The sequence below is a fragment of the Tursiops truncatus genome, chromosome 10, assembly GCF_011762595.2.
Source record: "Tursiops truncatus isolate mTurTru1 chromosome 10, mTurTru1.mat.Y, whole genome shotgun sequence".
NCBI lineage: Eukaryota > Metazoa > Chordata > Mammalia > Artiodactyla > Delphinidae > Tursiops > Tursiops truncatus.
The window spans coordinates 62,042,714-62,067,205 of NC_047043.1; the positions used below are offsets into that span (position 1 = coordinate 62,042,714).

A 24,492-nucleotide genomic window follows, 5' to 3' on the forward strand; every position below is an offset into this window, starting at 1 on the left:
ACCCAAAGGAACTAAAAATAATACACAAGGGACAAACAGGATTCTGCAGGCCAGCGTTCATGCCACCATGCGTGGAGGGAACACTGTCTTCCAGGGAAGCCAGGCTGGAGAGCATGGGTGTCCAGAGCTCCGCCACCCCAGACCTGATGGGCCCAACTGGGAGTGGGGTGCAGGAATATATGGGGACCCTCATAAGAAGTAGAAACAGTACTGGACAGTGAGCAGAGCTCTGGGTTAGGAGCTGAAAACTGAGTTTGAGGCCCCAGTTCCTGAGTGACCTTAGGTAGGACACAACCCCTCTCTGGGCCTCAATTCTTCACAAGTAAACAGGGGGAGGAATAAAAAGGTGGAAAAGGCTTTAGCTTTCAGGATGTCCCTCTCACTATGGTGTTTAACACTGGAAAACTGGAAACACGCAAATATTCGAGAATAAGGAACTGAATGAACCAAGTATAGTTGGGTTTCATACAAAGTAATTTCACACTGCCTTTAACAACAGTGACAGCAATAATCGTAACGACTTGCATTTACTGAAGGCTTGTAATGTGCAGGTGCCATGATACTGTAGTTATACCCATTTTACAGATGAGGGATTGAAGCTTGGAGAGGTTCAGTAGCCCACTAAGAGCTCACAGCTGTCAATATGACCATGACCCATAAGTCTCCATTTTCAGCTTTAATAACTTCATAAGTTATAAAGTATAAAACTACAAATTTACAAGAAACATAATTTGAAAGTTTCATTCCTTATATTTTCTTTATGCTAATTTCATCGTGAATTTTGGATAACTTTAATTTTTTTCTGTCAAGTTTTGCCATCTCCAAAGGGCAAAAAAGGAAATTTAAATAATTAAACTTTCAAATGGTGTCTCTTGTAAGTTTGCAGTTTTATACTTCTGAGGTTATTAAAGCTTAAAACTGCACTAAGCCTTTTGGGCCATCTTGTTATTTTAAGTCAGTTTGACTCCAAAGCCTGCATGACAGTACTGTGTTTGGGGGATGTGGGGATCTAGGATGTTGTATTGGGAAAAAGCTCTGGGAAAAAGGTATATGATAAATAGCATACAGTGACATTTCAGCTGTGTTCAACAGCCTGCTGGGAGGTAAAGCACACTTGGAGCAGAGGCCATATCAGGGGACACTGCGGACACACATGATTGTATTCCCTTTCAGATTTCTTCACTGGGTTTTCCCTACCTTTTGGTTGGAAAGAAGCAACGACACCCTCCCCTCCTGGGCTGAGCTGTCCCATCAAGGAGAGCCAGCTTGTACTCATCACTCCCATAATCGTTAGATCATATAATCCTCCCATCAGCTCTGTGATGAGAGTCTTGCCCTCTGCATTCCATAGGTGAGGACATCAAAGCAGAGAGGAGTAATGGTTTACTCAAGGCCACTGTCAGGCTCACTAACCTCAGCCCAGTCCAGCCAGGCTTCTCTGACCCCATTGTCCCTGGCTGGTCAGTGTGGCTCTCCTAACAGATGGCCTGAAGAAATGGCGGGCAGAGAGCTGCAGCAAGTGGTTTGCCTGACGAGGGCAAGCCTGGGGAGTGTGGGGTGGCCCAGCCCACCCAGTCCCCATTGCCTGACGAGGGTAAGCCTGGGGAGTGTGGGGTGGTCCAGCCCACCCAGTCCCCAGACTGCCACCCACTGTCAAGGGTCTTCTCGATGGACCAGCTGTCCTTTGCCAGTGGTTTTCTCATTTTCCTGCCTGCCCTGTCATCTCCTAGCCCTGACGCCTGTAGGTATCCGCAGCTGGCCCCCTCCTCTCTGCTGCAGCCTGCCTTGGTCCTTGCCCATCTACGGCACCACCAGGCAGGAGCCGCAAAAGACTCTGGATCTACAGGGTCCCCAGTTCTGAGGGCAGGCCCAAGGCCCAAAGCACCCCAGCCTGCACAGGTCTCCACTGGTGCCCTTGGTGATGAGGAATGCAGGGGTCCAACACTTGGGCTGCTTCTCAGATTAATAATAATGGAAGGAAGGAAGGAAAGGAGAGAGGGGGAGGATGGATCAGAGGAGTCTCCCTATCGCAGGCCTCCCCACTCCTCTTCCAAAGTCCTCCCCAGGTCTCCACAGCTCCTCCGAGCCTCCCTCCCTCAGTCCCTGGGTTGTCAAGGCTCACTCTGAGGTCAGGACCAGAGTGCAGTGTGGGCCAGGTTCAGTGTGAGGTCAGGGTCATGGCTCAGACTGGAGTGAGAGTCAGAGCTCAGGCTGGGGCAGAGGCTGAGGATCAATCAGAAGCAAAACATGGTCCTCCAGCCCTTCCAGGGGGAGCCCACCCTGTCCTGTGGGGTCACAGATGCTGGCTCCTTCAGGAACCTTCCATCACACCCGCAGCTGGCTACTCTGACCATGCCATCCCCTGTTCCCCCTCTCCCTCCCCCCTGCTCTGGTGTCCAGGGTGACCAGAGCTGCCTCTGGGCAGGAAGCCAGCCCAGAAAGACCAGGATATCCCTGAGCACCTGTCACCATGGCAACCTGCCTGCCATGCCATTCCCAACACCCCCAATCTGGGTCCAGTACAGTTTTTCAAATTCAGAACGTCAGAATGGGAAGGGCCTCCTAGATCAGCAGATTCCAGCCCCTCCCTTTTGTCCCAAATGAATAAACTGAGGCCGGAGTGGGGAAGGGAAGGTGGGACCTGTCGTTCAAGGACCTGACCCCATCCTGCCCTCCCTCCCACCCACTCCCGGCCCTATGTCGGTCTCGGTCGGGTTAGGGGAGTGCGGAGTCTGGAGTGTGATCTCCGCAGCGGGGCGGGCCCTCCACCCAGAGTGGTGTGGGAGCGGGCAGCACAGGAACCAGACACCGACAATGAATAAATGATGCCCACTCGCAGCCTGCCTGAGACCAGATCGCCACCGCCGAGCGCCGGCTGGCCCGGGGGTTAGTCACCGAGCCAAGGCGGCCCGGCAGGCATCCCTCGGCTCCCCTTGACCTGCTGCCGAGCTGCGCGGAGCGCGCGAAGATGGCGGGGCAGCGGCTAGGCGCGGGGCCGCTCTGGGCGCTGGGCGGCGCCGCCCTGGGGGTTTGCCTCGCGGGGGTCGCCGGGCAGCTGGTGGAGGTGAGGCGGGGCGGCGCGAAGGGGCTCGGGGTGGCTGTCACCCTCCAGGCAGAGGGTTGGGGGGCGCCTTACTGACCAGCAGCTGATTTTTCCCTTCCTCTTGCCCTAGAGGACCTGACTTAATGGGGAGACACAGCTCTATCCCACGTGCTTCCAGGCTGTGGAGGAGACCCAGCCCCCAATCTTAGTGTCCTTGGTCGGATGGGAGGGCACAGCCTCTGATTTCAGGAACATTATTCTGATGGGGGAGACTCACCCTGACCTTAGGGATTCCCGGTCTGATTGGAGATACAGCCGGGCATCAGCGAGTGTCTGATGGGGGACACTCAGCCCCTATTCTAATCTTTGGTCTAGTGAGGTCGAAGGTGGTGGGTGGGAGGCAGGAGGGTGAGGACATCCTTCCTAGAGCAGCCATGTGTTGAGTTAGACTCCATGCTGCACACTAGGCCCTGGAGGGGAGGGGCAAGCAGGGCAGGGCCCAAGGACTCAGGGTCTCACTTGGTCCTGGTGATAACTGGGAGCTAGCAAACGTTTCTGAGCGGGCAAGAGTCATGAGTCCTGGTTTGGAAGGAGAATAAATCAGAAGAGGGCACACAGTTGGGAGAACTGTAAGGAGCTGCTAAGATCGCCCGGGAAGAGGTGAAGAGGACGGCTGGGGGGTTGGCCAGGAGCCTGGCTGGGGCCAGGGAGGGAAGGGTGGGGGCCATCTGCAGCCTCCTTGGCTGGCCCCTCTGTACCCCATTCCTGCTAAGCCAGGAAGGGGAGTCAAAGAGGCTGACCAGACCCAAAATTCTGGAGCATTAGGCTGGAGGGAGAAGGCCCAAGAGGCAGGACAAGGGAGGAGTGGGGTCAGAGCCTTGTAGGCAGTGGCAGAGTGGAGACAGCAGGGAAACAGAAGTGTAAGAGACAGCCAAGCACCCAGGAGAGCCCTCAAGGGGCAGGTGCTGGGGGACAAGATGGGAGAGGGAGAACAGGGCACTTGTTCCGTGGGGTCTGAGGGGACACAGCCCTGAACTGGTGGGTCTGAGGTACATGGAGACAGAGCCCTGCACCCCCTGTTCCTGCTGCTGACCAGGGGGTGTGATCAGAAGGCTGGGCTGGAGTCAGATGTCAGCTCTAGTGTCCCTGTAAGGGGAGCCAGGCTGGCTTGAGCCCCATGCAGTGTACTTGGTCCCCTCACCAGCTGCCCTGAGGCCTCAGGCGCAGAAACTGAGCTGGTCTGGCTGTAGGAGAAGCCTGAGCGTGGGGGTCAACTCACTTCTGAGCCAAGGATTCTTCCCTCAGCCCCCAGGAAAACATCTTCTCCCAGCCCATCAAGGGAAACTGCATTTCAAGTCCATCTGCCTGCCATCTGCCTACAGCCTGAACGAGGCCCTGGCTGAGTCCAGGCGATCCAGGGAAGCACCAGAAAGATGAGCAGGGCTAGGGTCCATGGCACCACCCACCCCACCCACAGGTATCACCCTCCATCAGCCTGTGAGGTTCTGTTGGAGGCCAGGCCTCCAAGCTTGAGTTCAGACCCCTAGCAGTGCCCACAAGGAGATGCCCAACTGTTACCTGTTTCCCTCTACCCAAGACCCCTATCAGGGTGTCTTGAACAAAGCTGGAACAAGAATGTGTAAGAAGTGAGCTCTTGGCTGCCCAGCCTCTGAATCTGAGACCTTTACCGTGGCCCTCAGAATCTTCCAGTTATATAACCCAACTGGGCTAACACACTGAGCCTTAGTTTCAGGGAACCCTGCCACTGCCCAGACCTTGGCCCTGACTCTACAGATGGGTGCCCAACCACATGCATGTGTATCCAACCGCACGTGCCCTATACCCACAGTGCCCAGCCCTAACCCCATATGTGTGCCCCAACCCCACGCACATGGGCCAGACCCCACAGACATGTGTCTGAGCCCGCAAATGGGTCCAGGCCCCTGGGATGATGCTGAGGAAGGATATCTTGTCAGTTTTACCACTCAGGTTGTGTAGAGAGCTTCCCAGACACTGCTGGAACCATCCCACTCAGATGGAGAAACCGAGGCCTAGAGAAAAGAAGTCTCCTACCCCAGTTTGCCTTGGTTAAGAGAAAAGAGCCAGGAATCATGTACCACTCCTGGGCACACAGATCCTCTGGGTTACCTGGGACAGGTTGCTGATCCTCTCCAAGTGTCCCCAATACATTCTGAAGGGTGGTGTCCATTAGATGAAGAAGTACCTGGCTTTTGGTAGGTGCCCCATCCATGCTTATGCACCAGAGGAAAGACTGGACAGATGGTTGAACTGCGGGTTGCTTTTCCTTCCCAGAGAGCTGGAAGAGACTCCTCATGTCTGTCCTTATTTGGTTAATCAGGGGACAAGGCACTGCACAGATGCCCCAGGATCCCCTCTCCCTCCAAGTACTAACCCCCATCCACACCCCTCAGCCAAACTTGGTGACAGAGATAGGGTCATATCCCTCTCAGCCCCACAGATCATGTATAGGTCTTGCTCCCACCCACCAGAGCAGGGCCATGTCCCCTCAGACTCCCAGGACAGGGTGGTGTCCTACTGGGAAGGTGGGAAGTGGCGCGCTGTGCTCTGCTCACGATTGCTCCAGCCGTGCTTACAGCTTTTGGCCTCCAGGTGTCGCTACTGCACTTCAGACATATTATCTAGACCCGTTTTGTGAGGATTCTGGCCTAGCCTGGTCAGAGGCGGTGACTCAGGTAGGACAGGTGACTGCTGAGGTCACCTGGTGGGAGTCCTGGTCAAGTAACAGAGTCACGGAGCCCTGACTCCAGTTCCACACCCCACCCCACACTGGAGGTACATGTGAACAAAGTCCCACAGAGACAAGGCCTTGTCTCTGGCCTTGGTCCTGAGACCCCATCTGCCAGTGTGGAGGAGCCCAGGGCCAGAGCAGGAGGAGAGAAGGGCCCTTGAACCTGACTGGGACAAGCCATCCACCTTTGCCCCTTGGGCTTTGGTTTCCTCAAGCATCAACCCTTGCACTCCAAGTTCCCAGCTCCATGGTTCTGGGGCTTTACCCTCTTCCCGTTCTAAATCTGGAACCTCCCAAGGTCTGAGGCATTGTTTATGAACGTCTAAGACACTTGCTTCTAGGAGATTCTGAAATGTTTGGACTGAGTGAGTGCTTGCTGAGACCTGGGCCTCTCTCGGCCCCGTCCCAGCCCCTGGCCTCTGCCTGGCTCATTCCACTCTCTCCTGACCCACAGCCCAGCACGGCCCCACCCAAGCCCAAGCCGCCCCCGCTGACCAAGGAGACGGTGGTGTTCTGGGATATGCGCCTGTGGCACGTGGTGGGCATCTTCTCGCTCTTCGTATTGTCCATCAGTGAGTAGCTGCTCCCCCCATCACCGCCCCCTGCCGCTGCCACAACACAGCAGGAGCCCGGCACCGCCTCATCACCCCTCCACCCCCCCGCTCCACCCCCAGGGGCTCAGAGCAGCAATTCCGGGCAGTGCAGGCAGGCCAGGCGCCCACAGGAGGCCCGCTGTGGTTTCTGGCACCTCCTGATCCACACAAAGTCCCTGTGGAGGGCTGACAGGCCGGTGGTGACCTGAAGTATTCTGCCGGACCGGCGATGCAGCCACACGGCAATTATGGTAATTACAGGGGATTCCACTGAACCAGGACGAAGACGTGTCATTTTTCCCTATCGTTGGCCTCCTCATGCTTTTTCTGCAGTTTGGCTAGCTTAAAACACCCACACCCAGGGGCCCCAGCAAGGCCACCTTTGGCTGCAGCTCAGCCCAAAGGCTCCCCAGACACCCAGCAAATGTGGCTCCCAGGCTGCAAACCCTGCACTGTCAAATACCATTTCCCTGGAACGACTCACCTACTTCAGTCAAAAGCAGGAGACCCCCTTCCTCTCTCGGACCTGGGAGTTGCTTGATGCGAAGTCGCAACAGAAGCCGGTTTGGCATGCTCCCTTCAGTTGTCCTTCCAGAGTTGGGGTCTGGAGTTGGGGAAAAGGGGGCCGAGAAACGCCGACTGGATGGCAGAGGCCGCCAGGGTACACAGCAGAGTCTGACAGAGGTTCCTACAGGCCAAAGGGAGGAGTGGGGCACAGGCAGTAAAGAGAAAGAAAACACACTCCCCCAGCGAAGAGTTCATGGAGGAGGGGTCCTCCAAGCTGTAGATAGGTAGGATGGATGAGTGGTTTTGTGTTAGGCAGCTGGAAAGGCATTACAGGCAGAGGTACAGTGTGGGCAGAGGTGCAAGGAAATGGCCTCCACACAGGTCTCAGATAACCCCCATAAGACGTTTACTGAGTGCACCCGGGTCAGGGGCTAAAGGAGCATTTAAGTCCTAGCTGGAGCTAGCCTGGGGGCAGGGCTGACCAGAAGGGCCCATCCAGATGCGGGGGCTCCAGGGGAGGCAAGGACCTCTAATTTGCATGTGCTTCTCCTGGCACCAGAAGTGCCCTTCCACACCCCCATGTCTTCCCGGCTGGAGTGGGAGCAAGAGCCTGCATTTTGTTCCTAGCCACGGCCAATGATCAGTCAGGCTTCTGAGTGGAGGCCCCACAGAGAAACAGCTGTGGCTGCAGCCCCAGCTCATGTGTCCAGAGAGGGGAATAACCCCCAGTACCAAGAGGTAGGGTTGGGGGAGGTATCTGCCCTGCAGGGGCCACAGGAGCAATCCAGGGTGCAGGTCCAAGGAGCAGCTCTGGGGCACCCCAAGAAGCAGGGATGAGGGCACCATGGGGCCTCAAGACACACAATGGTTTCTCCAGGGCTCTGCTTGGCCCTAGATGGTAGAAGTACCTGGGGCCACATAGGAAAGTTGCAGTGTCAGGCCCAAAAAGGCACTGGGACCTCAACCACACAGACTGACTTCCTCTCCTAAACCCATTTCCTAGAGAAAGGTAAGGGATAGTCCCAAAGGCCTCTGAGCAACAGTTTAGCATTTGTTACCCTCTATGCAGGGCTCTAGGGAGTAGGGAACGCCATCTCCTGGGGAGGAAACATCTTTCCCACTTCCCTGTCTGCTTGGGCCTAGGTGGTACAGCTGTTTGTGGAGCATCACCCCCAGAACCTTGTGGAGAGAGCTGGAGTTGGATGGGGTACCTCTTCGGGGTCCCCTCCAGCCTGGGGACTCCTATCCCAAGCCCCTGCCTGGGCCTGGAACTCGATCCAAGGAACTTTGTTTCTCTCCTCTTTGAAGAGAAGCAAACAGGCCAGGCTGGGTGGGGCAGGCCTGGAGTGAGGGGCGGTGCTGGAGTCCTGCTCTGACTGCCAATAGCTGTGGCTGAGCTCCCTTTAAAGCCCAGGCCTCCAGCCTTTGCAGAGAGCATGGGCATGGTCCTGAGGAGGCACCTGGTGGGGTAGCTGGAAGAGGTGGTCCAAGCCAGTAGGGTGGAGGTCCAACCTTGGACCTCTGGCATACAGGGGTCTGGAGAGGACCAGAACCCAGGTTTTTGGGTAAGAAAGGCAGACCTACTGCTGGGACCCTTGCACAACTAACCCCCCACCATGTGTTCCTGGATGCTGTTGACACCCCATCCATTTATTCAGGAGTCCAGTCCTGTCCTCAGCCACAAAGGCTTTGAAACCATCTCATTCATTTGTTTTCTCTCATTCTGTGAGTCTGGGGGAGACTCAGTGGGACCACAACATTGGCTGAAGGGGTTGCACAAGATGACCCCAAGGGGTGCTCCAGCCCAGGCCACATGGGTCTGATCTATCTTCCCCAAAATAGGCCTGACTTGTCCGCCTGGCCCTCCTGCCCCTAGGAGTCTGTCAGGAAGTTATGTCTGGTCATCTGATTTATAATAGGAAGCAGCTCCATCCCCTCCCCTGAGGCTGGGGCCAAGGTGGTCAGACTGTAGGGGCCTTAGAAAAATAAACTCAGTCCAGCCGGGTCCTGGCAGCCCTGCCCTGCCCATCCCTAGACAGGCCAGCTCCATGCCCTGGCCAGCTTGCGTGGGCACAGCTGCCCTGAGCCAGAAAACCACTCCTGGAATAACCCTGTCTAAGGTGAACGCGCCGGGGCAAGGTCTGTGCCCTCTTTCACGCTCTCACAGCCAGGAGCAGCCCTGGCTTCTCCTCAGGGAGGTTGAGGAGGATGCAGCCATGTCCTCCAGGGTCTGAGGTGCTCTCAGGAGCCTGGGGAGGAAAAACTAGGATGCACAGGAGCCCAGACGCCTGGGTTAGAAGCACAGGACACCCTCCAGGAGGCTGTAGCTTGAGTCATGGTCCAGCCCACTGCCTGCCCTCCAGGACCTCTCAGTCTAGTCAGAAAGACCCACCAGAACCAGGACTGGTAACACAATATACGGGGCCAGTGCAAAATGAAATTGTGAGCCCCTCTGTTCAAAAATCATTAAGAATTTCAAGGAAGTGACAGCAGAATAACAAACCAAGCACAAGGCCCTCCTGAAAGTGGGCCTACTATGTGAAGCCAGCCCGGCTCAGGAAAGATATTTTGAAAATCCCAGAGCCCACAGGGGTTTTGTCAAAATGTGGAGCCTCCTGAGAGGGTCTCTTGGGTGGGACACACATAGGTAGATGGAGACAGGCCTGAAATTTGGGAACCATTCCTGGGGTGTCTGAGCTCTGGCCCTTGCCAAGCCTGCTCTGTTTCCCCGTAGTTATCACTCTTTGCTGTGTCTTCAACTGCCGCGTGCCACGGACCCGGAAGGAGATTGAAGCCCGGTACCTACAGCGAAAGGCAGCCAAGATATACACGGACAAACTAGAGACTGTGCCACCCCTCGATGAGCTCACAGAAGTCCCTGGAGGTGAGCAGGCCTGGCCCCCAGCCCCGCCACCCTCCGACTCTGCCACACTGGCCAGTTCCTCCATCCTGCCACCCAGAGTTGCCCTATTCCTCCCCTCCACTGGTTCAGGGAGGGGACCCAGCCCTGTTTTTGGAGACCAGAGCAAAGAAATGGGTCAGAGTGAGGCAGGGAAAACAAGGAGCTATTCTGCAGGTAGGAGAGGTTTGGAAGGAAGAAGGAATGAAGGGCTGGACTGGGAGGCTCTGGTGCAGGCCCTAGGACCCTGTCTCACTCCTGTTGCACCCTTTTTCCTCTGCTCCACAGGTGATAAGAAGAAGAAGAAGAAGGACAGTGTGGATACAGTGGCCATCAAGGTAGAGGAGGATGAGAAGAATGAGGCCAAGAAGAAGAAAGAAGAGAAATGAAGAGAGCTTCCTGGAGGTGGAGGCTGGGGCTAGCTGGCCCTGGGGCTCATAGTCCTGGCCAGAGTCCGGACATCTTAGACTCCAAGCTCATACATGGACCATAGAGGTTGCAGAACATCCTCTCCCTGCTCAGAGGGGGTTGCTGAGGCCCAGGACCCTGTCCTAGAGCCTACTGGGGCAAGGATATGACTTCACTAGGTGTGCTGCCTCCCAGCCTGGACTCCACTCCTGTCACCCCATCCAAGTGGCCACTCAGCAGAGGTGGTCTTGGGCCACTGTCCCTCTGTAGACCCAAAGTGGCCTCTACCCACCCATACATGCCTCTGTCCCCTCTTCTGCCAGGCACAGCAGTGGCTAAAGGGGTAATGGGATGTGGGTTTCCTTCTGGAAGGGGATGGCTGACCCGGATGGGCTAGATGTGAGGCCACACCAGGCTGGCCATGAGGAGAGAGAGGGTCACTGGGGGAAGCAGGGGCAGCAGAAGGTTCTCGAACTTAGCTGGATAGCAGCTCTGGTGATGAGGGGGCTGCCCCAAGCCTGGCAGGGGTTCTGTCCCAGGGCAGTGAGCAGAGGGAGACCAGAAGCAGAACCCCCAGCATAGCAGATACCGAGCTCTAAGCAATGGGTACACTTGTCTTACACGCTGTGATGCAGCTGAGGCTGCTGGAGGGCCTAGCATGAGGCCCATGGGCTCAGGGCTAGGGGCTGCAGGGGTGCAGAAGGCTGAGGCCAGTGGGCCAGAGAGAGAAGGGCCCCATCTTGGGAATACAGGGAAAATTTGAGAAGCCAAGGGGGACTTTGGGTTTTTCTGCTGGCCCTTTCTAGGCTCAGCTGTGGTAGCAGGTGTCAGCACCCCAGGAGATCACCGCAGGGGGCAGTTAGGGATTGAGGTAGCAACCAGCCTTCCACGTGCTGAATATAACAGCCCAGAGCTTCCTCTTCCATTCTTAACAACGGTGCCTAAAAGAAGCACTGCTAGCCAGAAGGTGAAGGCTCAAACTTGACCTGGGGACTGAATCCTTGGGGAGGGGAGATGCAGAGAAGGGTTTCTAGATGGCAGCGAACATCAACTGAGGTACTCAGACCTGGGCCTGGAGACTAAGGAGACACCGGAGATTTCCGAGCCAGGGGGAGCTGCTGGCAAAGCTGACACTGACTCTGCAGCCTGCAGAGATTTGTAAATAAAGCTGAGTGCCTTCTCATACCCGAGTGACCTGAGATGACCCCTCAGGATGCCCCATCCCTGGAGCACTTATGTGGAGGGTGATGCAGTGATCGATGATAGGTGGTGTAGGCCAGGCTGACGTTCCCTCTCCTGACTTTTCTCCCAGCCTGAATTCAGATGAGCTGGAGGGAGAGGTGGTGGCCAAGAGGCAGAGGGTCAGCTGCAGCCAGTGGGGCCTAGCCCTGAGGCAGGGCAGCAGGACCAGGGAGGAAGCTGCCTGCTCTCCACTTGCCTCTGCTCCACACCCTGGGTTTCAATAAGTGGGTGCTTGGGACACAGAGGAGTCAAACCTGGATTCTGATCTGGACCTGGACCATTATTACACAAGAAGAGGGAACCAGGCTGGCATGGGGGAAGGAGCATGGGGTCTTACAGCCATGAGGGAGCAGAGAGATTACAGAAGGCCCTGCTGTGGAAGCTGAGTTCTCACTGCGCCACCAAGTGGGAACCCTGACTCTGCCCTTGGGCTCCAGCCTATGGGCTTCTCATACATATGGCTGTGGCAAAGATCATTCTACTCATACAAGCCAGAGCCCTCCTGTTGGCTGGGCAGCAGAAGCCCAGAGGAGCAGGAGCCACTATAAGTCAGAGAAGCAGCTGGTAATGCCTGGGGTAAGTCCAGGCCCGGGCTACATCTACCCTGCCAGCTGCCTCCCTGACCTCTGACCTGGGCCTCCACTAGCCCTTTATGGACAGGCATGTCTGATGATGGTGGGGATAATATCTGATCCCAGTGGGCATCTGCCCCAGCCTCCAGACAGGGGACAGGGCTGGAAGGTCAAAGTCCACTACAGTGCTTCAGGGCAAAAACAGGGTATGTTCTAGCCACCGGCCAGAAGATGGGCCAAAGTCAAGGAGAACACACTTACCTCCCCAGCCCAGACAGAGCTGCACCCTTATTCCCAGCCTCACATTGCGTCCTGGCAGCTCCAGCTTCAGCCTGACTCCCCATCATCTGACCCCAGTATCTAGGCCCTCCATCATCGGACCCCAATATCATCCCTACACACTCCCTCCACCTTCTGTGGTAGCCACCCTGAACCTTTGGATGGAGGCGGATCCTGGGGCTCTGTACTTTTCAGTATAAACTGCCCATCCCACCCCTGTCTGGTTTTCTCATCTCCCACTGGAGCAGGCCCAGGAAGGAGGAAGCATGGGGAAGAGAAACATTTAATTGAGCACCTAGTCTCTGCCCTGCCTTATGAGGCTGTGAGAGCTGCACAGAGGGTGAGGAGGGGCCTGGGCAAGGGAGGGTGCACCCAGAGACAACGGCACGAGTGTCAGAGGACAGCGAGGAGGTTGAGGGGCAGCAGGAGTGCCAGGAGCAGGGCCCTGGATGGGGCTGGCAGCGTCTGCCCATTGAGGCGTTCCCACTACTGGCAGGAGGAGATGTGTAGGTAGATGGGCAGGGCCTTGCTCTTCTTGCAGCCTGGGCCCCAGCTCACCATTCCCACCAGGTACCATATGCTCTCCACAGGACAGGCCAAGGGCTCACCACTTATCTCTTGTGGGGAGGGGTGGGGGAAACAAAAAAAGGAGGCCAGATGTAGTCCAAGGGAGACTTAATCCAGCTCAGGAAGAAGCAGGGTGCCCTCACATCAGACCTTCCCTGCAGCCCCCGAGTGTCACATAGCTGAGGGGGTGCCCTTGAGGTCCTGACCCAGGAGACCTTCCTCAAAGGGCTCCACCTCCCATCTCTCTCTTGCCAGTTCTCCATCCCCCATCTCTTTAATACCCACCCTCCATCTTCCCACTGCCTCCCATTCTTCTCCCTCATCTCCAACCTCCATCCCCTCTGCCCATCTCTCTCACCCCAACCTTCATCTCTTTCCTCCCAATCTCCATTCCTCATCAAGTCTCCCCTCCCCCATCTTCCTATCTTCCCCCTCAGTCAGCCCTGCTCATCCCCATCCCCTTCCCCACCTCCCCGCAGGTCCTGGCTTCCCTGTTCCCCCAGCCCCATTCCTGGCCAGGTGCCCTTGGAGGCAAATGAGCAAGGGGGAGAGATGCTCACATAGCAAAACTGTTCCTGTTGACGTCCTTTGCAGAAATCATCTGGGAGTTGATGATCTGAATCAGAGGGGATTTTGGAGAACCTGTGGTAGAGGCTTTCACACTCCGTGCTGTTTAGGATAGTGACTTCCTTATCCTGGATGGTCCTGAACTGGGGCCACACACCTGTGGGACAGGGGCCCCCATTCAGGCTTGGCGGTTTCGCTCCTGCCCACTGCCGCCAGCTTTGTGTCCATCTTCCCTTTGTTCTTCGCCACTCCTCTAGCCCCTTCTCCTTGCCACACAGCAGCTCTGGAGATCTCTCCAGGCATAGGCCACCCACCACTCCAGCTGATGCCTCCCAAGGGCCCCTTGACATAGAGACCTTGGGAGCAGGCTACCCATGATCTGGCCTTGTTGGACCTGGTCTCACATCCTGCAGAGTACTATCCATTGAGTCCATTCTGATCTCAGCATCTTGGCTCTTGTGTTCCTTCTATCCCCAAAGCCTACCAGGCCCATCTAAGGTCCAAATCCTGCCTTTTCTTCAAGCTTTCCCCAAAGGCCTACTTCCTTCTCTAAGCTTCCCTAGACTCCCCTCCGTGGGTCTCAGGCACTCTTTACTCCCCTCCCTGTTCTCTCAATTGTATCTCTGTCCCTAGTCTGAGCTCCTAGGGGACAGGTGACTTCCAACCATTCCCAGCCATTCCTCAGATAGGCCATGGAAGGCATGACAAAAAGCCACCCCACCCTAGGCTGGAGACCCTGTGGGTGCTTTCAGGCAAGCTGGCTCTGTGAGGCCACAAGGAAGGGCGCCTCTCTTGTGGGAAAAGAATAGGGGTTCCCTGAAGGAAATGGACATTCCTAGGGCTCATAAGGAAATGGTCCCTTGGACGGCCCTGGGACAACACTCCCGTCCTGCCCTTTGGGCTCCTAAGTTGGGATGATGAGGGATTGAGGGCCACTGCTGCAGGAGGGAGTCATGAGTGGACCCTCAGTGACTCCCACCTTCTGGGTGCAGATTGCCCTTAGCCAGCCACATGGGATCTTCTGGGGAGCCTTTTACAGACACAGAATCCTGCTCCTCTCACCTTGGCTGTTCTGCTTCAAGACACGGATGCCCTGGGATTGTGTGCAGACAGCAAGATACTACTCTGTGCCCCCTCTACCTTCAAGGAAGTCCTATTTACAACCCTGGCCTGGGCCTGAGGGTTCAAGGGCAATCTGGGTCCCCTAAGGCCTAAATGGCCATGATACATTCACTGCTGAGACCCTCAAAGGGAAAGAGACCTCAGAGATGAGAGCCTGATAGGGGTGGGGATGGGGTCCCTGGGGGAGGTGTCTCAGAAATATCTGCCCACGGTAGACCCTAGCCTGCACCCAGGTCCTCTCCCACACCACCCACCCTGCTGTGGGGAGGCTCCGACTCACCATCAACCCTGGGGAGTCCCCAGCCTGTCACAGTGCAGAGGGCGTGGTCCTTTAGCGCAGAGTCCAAGCCAGGCAGGCAGATGGGCCAGACATACTTGTTGTAGTTGAGTGGCCGCTCAAGCTTAAGGAGGGCCATGTCATTGGCCCGGCCGACCCTGGACCAATACCGATGGGACCGATAATGGCTGTTCACGATGACATGCTGCGCCAGGACGTCGACAGTAGACTTGGATATCTGGTCAACCCATGGACTCCCCACCCACACTGAATAGGTAACATCACTCCTAGGGGAACAGCAAGGAGAGTCCTCCATCAGCTCCAAGAACCCCACCCCAGCCTGCACCCCCTACCCTCCACCACACTGTTGCACCCTGAGCAAATCCAGGTAGGCCACCCACCTGCTTCAAGCCCCAGAGCCCACTCCTCACAACAGATGTGAAGGGGGCCCTGCACACACACTGTGTGGTCCAGTCCTCACAACAACCCGTCATTTTATGGAGAGGGAAAATGGGGCTCAAGTGACTGACTCAAGGCTACACAGCTAAGAAGTGTGGAGCTGGGACGTGGACCCAGTTTTCTCTGGCTCCAAACTCTGGACTCTGTCCAGCATCCCATGCTGGGCCCTGGAAGTGACAGAGACCTTGTGCAATCAGCGCTGCCTTGCCCTCCAGCCTACTTTCTCAGCGTGTCCCTTAGGCTTGGAGCTCGCTTCTCCACTGGTCAGCCCTCATGGCCAGATGTGACCCTCAGGCCGCTCCCTGGCCCCAGAACATGGGCATGCCCACTCTCTCATTCCCACCCTGACCAGACTCCCCTGTGAGCATCTATCTTCTTGTCTGTCTTCCCCAGCAACCTGAGAGGAGTGGTGCAGCCCTTTTCTGCCCCCAGTGCCCAGGCCAGGCCTGGCTTCAAAGAGTGCCAAGGCTGTTGGCTGAATGAAGGAAGGAATGAGTAAGTGAAACAAAGGGTGTGGAGCAGAAGAATTAGGACATTCTTTCTGCGGATAGGAGGAAGGAGGCCTAGACAGTGGCTGCAAGCCTCCGTTTCCTATCTATGGAATGACTGCACAGGACTGGAGGGGGCCAGGTGAGGGGAGGAAACCCCCAGCTCCCAGGAAGGAATCTGCAGGACTCATCCCCCACCTGCTCAGAGCTAGGGTGAGGTGGGGCTAGGACTATGGTGTCTGCCACTGATGGGCCAGCTGGCAAGATGACTGGGGCCCTGGTGGCTCCAATGACTTTCCACCCATCCATCTAGGCCCCGACTCACTGGATCATGCAGTGGGCCACGGTCAGCACCCACTCGGAGGCAATGAGGGTGCCTGCACAGATATGTGCCATTGGCCCGCACACTGACCATCCACGGTCACCGCCGAGCCATGGCCTCCGGATCCCTGAGGGTGGTGTCCCGCTCATAGGAGAAGCCACAGGCTAAGGAGGAAAACGAAAGGAGCCTGATAACGAATGGGCCCTTCCAGCTACATCCCACAGCACCTCTCCCTCCTCCTCCCCTCAGCCTGATCTCCCACCTCTCTAGATGGCCTGCACCCATCCAATGATTCTCCTTCTTCACTGGTCATCACATAATGATGTTGTTCACATGAGGACTGGGGTCTCCAGCCTCAGAAGGGCCTCAGCACTCCCCAGGTATCCCTCTCTCTGGTCCCACAGCTTAGGCCCCAGGGCGTTCCCAGCTGACCAGCCTGGTGCGCCACTAGCTCCTTTGTCCTGGTCAAGCAGACATCAGCTCTGGCCAGGCCCTTCACAAACCCATCTGTGTTTCCATCTGGTTCCCTTACTTCAGCCAAGGAAGACCCCTCCCCCTCCTCTAGGATCCTTCTCCTGTGATTCAGTGAGAGAAAGGCAGGTGACCTAAGAGAAAAATGGGTAGTGTGCAAGAACACATACATCTGAGGACGAAACCCCAATAGCAAACAAATGCAGAAGCTCTTCAGCCCCATTAGTCCTCAGGGAAGTGTGGACTTAAGTCACAGTGAGGTTCTGCTCACCACCACCTGCCAGGCAAAACTAAATATCCCTGATAACAAGTGTTGGTGAGGAGCAGGGCCCCAGACTGTTCACTCACTGCTGGAGGGAAGGTCAATGGGTGCAGTCACCCTGGAAAAGATTTGACAGAAAAAGTTCTTTAAACTGAAGATGCACATATCTAACACCACAGCAGTCCCGCTCCTACGTGTTCCAAATGGACTAGAGGATCGTGAGATCAATGTAAGTGGGCTGTCACCAGCGGCTGTAAAGGCTAACGCAGGAGAGGGAATAGCACAGCAGGGTGCAGCTGGGTCCTGTGTGTGACTTTCTGCGACAGTTAAATTCTGTGCACTCAGTTCCAGGATGAGAAGTATTTCTTATGTGGGTCTTACTTCAACATGCTTGGAAGCCACTGATGGAGAGAATGCCTTGTGGGTGTGCCCCGAGACACACAAGGGAAGGCTCCCTGAAGCCATGCTGGAGACCCCCTAAGGCCTTGGCTGGGAGCCTGGATCAGGGACTGGGCCGGATGGAGAGGTGCTGTCCCCATAGACCATCAGGGAGGCAGGACATGAGCACACCCCAGGCTCCCCCCACCTTCCTTGCCTCCTACGTCGACAGCATGGGAGGCCTGGCCCACAACAGGTGCTCAATAAGCACTGGTAAAAGGAAGGTCCCCTCTCACTCTCCGTGCCCCTTCTTCCGCTGCCCCTTAAGGTCCTCAGGCTGCTTGGGCACCCTCCTCCCAGTACTCACGGGAAAGGAACTCATCCTCGTCGGCTTTAGAAGCAGAGTACTGCAGGGTCCTGGGCGGCTGGCTAGTGGCAGCCTGCCGGGGGAAGCGACGTCCGCCTGAGGGACAGGTGGCACTGGGGGCACAGGGGGCGTCAAGGTCGGCGGGGGCATCCGTGGACAGTGCCCCCGGCACTTTGCCAGCGCCCAAGCAACCTGTGGAAGGACGCAGAGGATCAGAGGTGGAGGCCAGGCCTGTGGGAGGAGCGGAGGGGCGGCACCCGCGGGCCGCAGCAGCAGCAGCAGTTAACAGCCGTAACATCAGCAGGAGCCCGGCGTGGGCAAGGGCGGACGTTCGGGGGCTGCGGGGGACTGCGCCAGCCGGCCAGCGCCCCACACCAGAGCTCCATCCCCGAGAAGCAGCGAATAAGCCTCGGCGCTCCTCTTGCGATGCCGCTCCCGGGGCTGGCCCCACGACGGTGCCCCCCATTGGCAGCCAGCAGCAGCTTCTTTGGTGTGGTGGGCGCGGGTGCTCCCGACCCCGTCCGCGCGGCGCCCCCCAGTGGCCCCCCCGCGATGGTGCTCCTGGTGTCCCAGCCGCCCTCTGTCTAGCTTGCTGGTGCTCAGGACTGCCTGGCTTCTGGCCACGCCTCTGCCCTCCTGGGACCCCGTGTCTCCCAGTCGGCCTGGCCCAGCAGTTTCCTGGAGTCCCTTAACCTCACCTCGGCCGGTTCTTGCACCTCCTCCTCCGGCAGCCCACTTCCATCCCTACCCGGTGAGATGAAGGCCCAACCCCTGGGGCTGGCATCCGGGATTTCCAAGCCGTCCCACCTGCCCTCCAGCCTGGTAATTACGGTGGGGCCTTGCCCCAGGGCACTGAAATTAAGCAGATTAAAATGTTTTCAATAATAATTTTTCAAGAGTGCATAATTTTAAGCACTGTCGCCATTCAGCAAATGCCCTTCCCTTACAGATCCATCTGCTTAGAAAGATGACACAGGTGAGGTTTCCATAAACAGAGAAAGAGGGATAGTAACCATTGGGCCCTTCTGGAGCAGAAGGCCACTTGGTATGTTGGAATTTGGGGAACATTTTGATGGCTCAGTGACAGAGATGGATAATACAATTAAAAAATAGTCTGGGGAAATCCTATGAGAAGCTTTGGTTCAAAGCTGTTGGAAAATTCTAGCCTAATAAAAGGTAAGGTGAAAGTTAAATCAAGCCAGGACAGTCTAACATTTGCCAGGTCCTGCTGTCTTGGGAGAGACGATAGGGCTGGCCATTCAGTACTCCAATCTCCTGCAAACCACACCTACTACACTCTGGACTCCAAGGGCAAGGGTAGCTGGCCACTGTGAACCTGAGGCCTACCAGGTCTGAGGGGGTGCCCATGCTACCTTCCACAAGGGTGGCAGAGCTCTGCCCTCTCAGTCTGGCTAGCTTGCGCCTGTCCTTCCTCTTCAGAGTATGATGGAGGTGACTAAGGCAGCTCAGGAGCTCAGGGTGCCGTCACCTCACACAGTCACCTAAGCAGGCACTCTGCCTTGCCCCCCTCCCTGCCCCCCATCATCACCCATCCCTGCCAGGGAGAGAGGAGGAACCAGTCAGTTTCTGTAGACTCCTAGGGTGATATGAGGGCTTGGGAGAGACCCACATGTTCTGGAACCAGGTCCACAAGTGCAGGTCTGGTCATTGTGAGTTTCTTGGGAAGAGGCCAACCCTCACAGTAAGGCCTGAGGGAAAACTGTTGGGTCAGAGACCCAGGAGAGAGTCATGGGGACTTGGGAATTGCTGGAGTGCTGGGATGACTAAGCAGGGAGTGAGATCACAAAGTCCAGCTCCATATTTGGCAGAAGAGGAAACTGTAGCCCAGAGAGGGGAACATGATGAGCACAAGTACAAGGAGGACTATCAGGGAGGCTCCCCTGAGAGGACAGCCAGGCCTCTTGGGAGAGGGGAGGCTTTGAAGGGTCTGGCCATAATCAAGAAGAAAGATGATGACTTCAGTGACACAAAGTTCAAGAGCATCTTCACTGAACAACTGAAAAAACAGTGGCTCTGGGACCCTCCCCCAGAGTACTCTGCCCTGATGTCCTGTGCTCCTCCAGCCTCCACTTCTCCTGAGGACAGACAGAGGGGAGGAAGAAGTGGCCTCCGGGAGGGACTGCCCTGGAAACATCACTCACAGGAGCCACGGGGAGCCCAAGGAAACCAGCAGAATGTAGCCAGTGAGGAAGACCAGGTTCAGGAAGCCTGGCCCGGCCCTACTGACGAACCTCACATCACTGATCTGTTTCTTGATCCAGTCGGTGAAGTGGGAGGTGCTGGTGTAGATGCCCGGGAAGCGGTGCCGGCTGCAGCTAAAGCTCCAGTTCAGCACCCCCACCTGAATCCAGGTGTGGTTCACTTGGCAGACAAGGGAACTGCCAGAGTTACCCTGTGGAGGGGAGGAAGGGAGGCATAAAGGAGGCAGCAGGAAGGCCTCCCTGCAAGTCCTGGACAAATAAACTTGCACCTTCCGGGGCCATATCCTTAGCACGAGCTGTGTTAGGCCCGTGCTGTCCCTGATATCAACGCATGGCTATGAACTTGCTCTGTGACATGGAAGCACTGCACTGGGGCCCAAGTTCAGGATCACAATGGGCTCTCTCTGCATTCCCCTGCTAACTCCCTGACCATAACTGCCGGTCCCCTCCTCTGCCTTCTCTTTAAATCGTGGTGGGCCTCCAAGGTGTTGCCCTTGACTTTCTTCTTTCCTACAATCCTGCTTACAGAATGAGCCATTTGAAATGCAAACCTGCCCCCTCTCTCTTTGTGCAAAGCAGGTGCATGTATAAGAATAATGTTTACAACAGCATACATCAAAAAGTAGTAGCTGTTATTTCTGCTGATGGTGGGTTTATGATTTTCTTAAAACTTTCTTACATTCTTCTGTATTGTTGAAAAGTTTTATAAATCTGAAAAACAGCTCATGCTCTCCCTCCCTCCCTCCCTCCCTCCCCCACATATATGTATATTTTTTCTTGTAGTGTAAACCAAGATTTATAAGACATAATCTAATGAAGAGTGCATAAAACATGTAAGGAAAAAATAATAAAACTATACTTAAGAACACAAAAGAAGACCCACATTAATGTACAGATATACCGTTGTTCTTAGATGAGGCAACTTAAAACAATGTAAAAAAGTCAGTTCTCAACATTTGGCTTCCTACAGTATGGAAGACTAGATCCCCTTTCCCACCTTGCTGAAGATAACTAAACCTGTGAGATTTTAAATGCATGGGTGAGCTAGCAAGAAAATAAAGACTCCTCAGAGTGCAAAACCCAAGGGAGGGCTAAAACACAGAGCCATCAGCAAAGCCCAGAAGATGACTTTTGCCCCAAAGCCATAGGCCAAACCCAGTGAAACTGAGCTTTGGTTTTCACAGCCTCATTCATGGGTGCAGAAGACGAAAGGCAAAACCCAGGGCCTGCCCAAGGAGGGGAGCCCAAGAGGAAACCTCCTGCAAAAAACTATACCTCCCAGAAAGGACCACACCTTCCGAGTGACGATAAACTAGGAACACCTGCCCTCATGTGAACTTGCAACTTGAATTCACACTGTCTGGGTGGTTAAAAAAACTTGAGCCAAGAATGTCATTTAAAGAGGTTCTGGGTTGGTTTTATGTCCAGGTATCTGGCAGAAGCAAATATAGATTCTGACTGAAGGAACCCACTTTCAAGCCATGCTTCAGCGAACTCCCACAAAAAAAACACTCTAAAGAACATGTCCTCTTAGAACATCACCCTGCACACAGGGAAGCTGAGGCACCAAGAGCAAATGCCAGCCAGCAGAGAAAAACCAAAGCAGCATCAGAGCCTTCCTGGTTTGAGATTCAGTAATCATCACGTGGAAGCCTCCAAGTTTCTGGTAATGCACTATTTTATAGGCTTGGTGCTGAGGGTATTGGTGTTGGTTGTGTTATTCTTTATTCTCCATACACATTTTATAAATATTCTTTTATCTGTATTCAACAGAGAGTGAAAGAGTCAAAAATTATAACAATGTCAGTTCCCCTTATGTTGACCTCTAAAGTTCAAGCGATTCCAAATAAAATGTCAGCAGGATTTTTTCAGGACCTTGACAATCTGATTCTAGAATTGATATTGAAGGATAATAGTCCATGAATTCTATGACAGGTTTGAGAAAAAAAGAGCAAATTGGAGAGGCTGGGGACTGGAGAAACATCTAAACAGAGTTAGATCTATTTCAGAGCTATAATTATAGAAACCACGGTACTAGCATAGAAACTGAAAAATAGACCAATGGGGCAATGGAGAGCCAGCCAGATGCCTGCAGGTGGAGGAAACTTGGCACATGCTCCAGAAAGTGTCATGACTGAGAAAGGAGGTCTCTGCTGTAGATGGTGGAGAAACTGATGGAGAAAAATGAAGTTGGACCCTGCCATAACAAAACTCCAGAGGAAATAAAACTCTAAATGTGAAAAGTGAGAAAGATAAAGCTAATTAAAAATGTAAGGCCATGACTTTATGACTTGGGATGAAGCACATGTTTTAAAATAAGATAAAACCCCACAAACCTGAAGAGGGCAAATGTGTTAGGCTTAATTACATCAAAGTTAAGACCATCTGTTCAATGAAAGACACCAAATCTCATTGAAGATAGATGATGAATTAAGATAGGGCATTTTCTCTGTCTAAAACCAACTAGAGGTCAATTTTAGCCTATCTAAGGAAACCCTGAAAATTAACAAGCAGAGAAAGTGAGTTGAGGGAGACTTGAAGGTTTCCATGTCTAGGCTGACCCAGTTGTCAGCTCCCAGTGTCCAGACCCCCATGCTCCAGAGGAGGGAGATGGAGTAGGGCTTGGCGAAGTTTAAATCAAATTGACTTTTATGTATTCACTTATTTTTTGGTTGCATTGGGTCTTCATTGCTGCACGTAGGCTTTCTTTAGTTGCCGTGAGCAGGGGCCACGCTTCGTTGTGGTGCCTGGGCGTCTCATTGAGGTGGCTTCTCTTGTTGCAGAGCACCGGCTCTAGGCGCGTGGGCTTCAGTAGTTGTGGCACGTGGGCTCAGTAGTTTTGGCTCGCATGCTCTAGAGTGCAGGCTCAGTAGTTGTGGCACACAGACTTAGTTGCTCCGCGGCATGTGGGATCTTCCTGGAGCAGGGCTCGAACCCGTGTCCCCTGCATTGGCAGGCGGATTCTTAACCACTGTGCCACCAGGGAAGTTCCAATCAAATTGATTTTTAAATTGAGACTTATAATATGACAAGGTATTTAATAACTGAAAGTAACTGAAAATTATGAGCTCTGCCCAAAATGATGTTTGGAGAAGGGAAGAAGATTTGACACAGGGCATATGGGGGCAATGACTGGAAAGAATAAAACTATTTAATGTGGATTCTCGAACAAATTGAGATTCCTCAACAAACAAATACAGGAGAGGACTGCAGCACAACATCATTTATGCAAAGTAAAATATACACATAGCAACACTACGCATTTTTCAAAGATACAGACTTCTTTAAAGACATGTATTAAACAGATTTCAGTAGGGGCCTTTTGTGGAGAGAGAAAATGGAAGATGAAGGGGAAAATCAAGCCAGTGATAATCAAGCTAGTGACAGAGATATGGTTGACTGGACTCTGGCAATCCAGAGAAAAAGAGAACTCAGAGGGAGAGAGAGAGAAAATAGAAGAGAGAGAGAAAGATCTTGTAAGTGGACATTCTCTTACCACAATGAAATTAAGCCAGACTCCAGTAACAAAATGTGAACCACCCCCATCAAAGAAAAAAAAATTAACTTTCAAAAATGTTAAAGTAAAAACAGAACTAAAATCTACAGTTAGAGTGTAGAAAGATAAGAAGGCCATACATTGCAAAGCCCATGGGATGCGGGCCTGAATTTCACACAGAAGAGTCTTAGTCTAAATACTTTAATACCAAACAAGAGAGAATGAAAATAAATTATTTATTGTCATCATCAATTATTTATCACTGCACATTCAGCTGAAGACACTTGAAAAGGAATTAATAAAGACAAAAAGCAGGTGTCATGCATTAGAAAGCAAAAAAATCATAGACTTGAGGAATAAAATCAATAAATTGTACTTAAAAAACAACAACAAGATAAATATCTTGTAAGTCCTACCAAGAAAAACTCAAAGAGAAGGAAAATTCAAATACTTTGTGGTATAAGTAGAAAAGAGACTAGAATCAGACCCAGGGAAAATACACTTTCTAGTATCTGAAGACTATTTATAACTTTCTCTTTATGGATCTAAAATCTGGATGAAATGAATAATTTCTAAGAAAATCCAATAATCACGGACAAAACAACTTAAAGTATTGCTCAAGAACTACCCCTTCAAAGGAAAACAGGCCTATGTGGTTTCGCAAGCAACTTCTATCCAGCATTCAAGGAGCAGATAATTTATGTTATTTCAAATGTTCCAGAACATAGACTGTGCTTTCAAGTGAAGCATATTTGTGATTCTATAACTTGACAAAGGGGGTGCCTTCCTCAACACACCTTCGGTGGAGCCCAGCCTCACTGGAGGAAGACAAAACAAAACGCAAAGGCTGCGTGGATGGTGTCTCATAGGACTGCTGTTCCAGGGCCAGTACCTTTCCTGGGCCATGCACCAACACTATCCTGTGCCTGGCCCAGAGCCCAGCACGGGGTGTCTTGTTGGATGAACAAATAAATTAAATGTATTCTAAAAAACGATATTATAAATCTGAATCCAACAGATGAATGAAACCAAAGCACACCATGACCAGGGAGGGCTAATCCTGGCAGGCAGGGTAAATGGACATGAAGAATCTGTTCATGGAACTGACTCAGCACTCTAGATATGGAGTCCAGTCAACCATATCTCTAACTCACTCTAGCTGAGTTAGAGTGTAGAGTCAT

General features: G+C 53.7%; 2 protein-coding genes across 2 annotated transcripts; one reads left to right on the forward strand and one right to left on the reverse strand.

The window, feature by feature from the left end:
- Positions 1-814: 814 nt before the first annotated feature.
- Positions 815-11,625, forward strand: TMIE (transmembrane inner ear). The gene is made up of 4 exons (XM_033864794.2): positions 815-3,064; positions 6,268-6,385; positions 9,648-9,797; positions 10,101-11,625. The coding sequence occupies exons 1-4, from the start codon at positions 2,969-2,971 to the stop codon at positions 10,199-10,201; spliced, it is 465 nt and encodes a 154-aa protein (XP_033720685.1). The 5' UTR covers positions 815-2,968; the 3' UTR covers positions 10,202-11,625.
- A 1,811-nt stretch (positions 11,626-13,436) lies between these two features.
- Positions 13,437-24,492, reverse strand: PRSS50 (serine protease 50). The gene is given in 8 exon segments (XM_073787809.1): positions 13,437-13,506; positions 13,508-13,604; positions 14,850-15,133; positions 16,119-16,184; positions 16,186-16,279; positions 17,594-17,785; positions 19,838-20,006; positions 24,466-24,492. Coding segments are annotated over 8 exon segments (999 nt in total).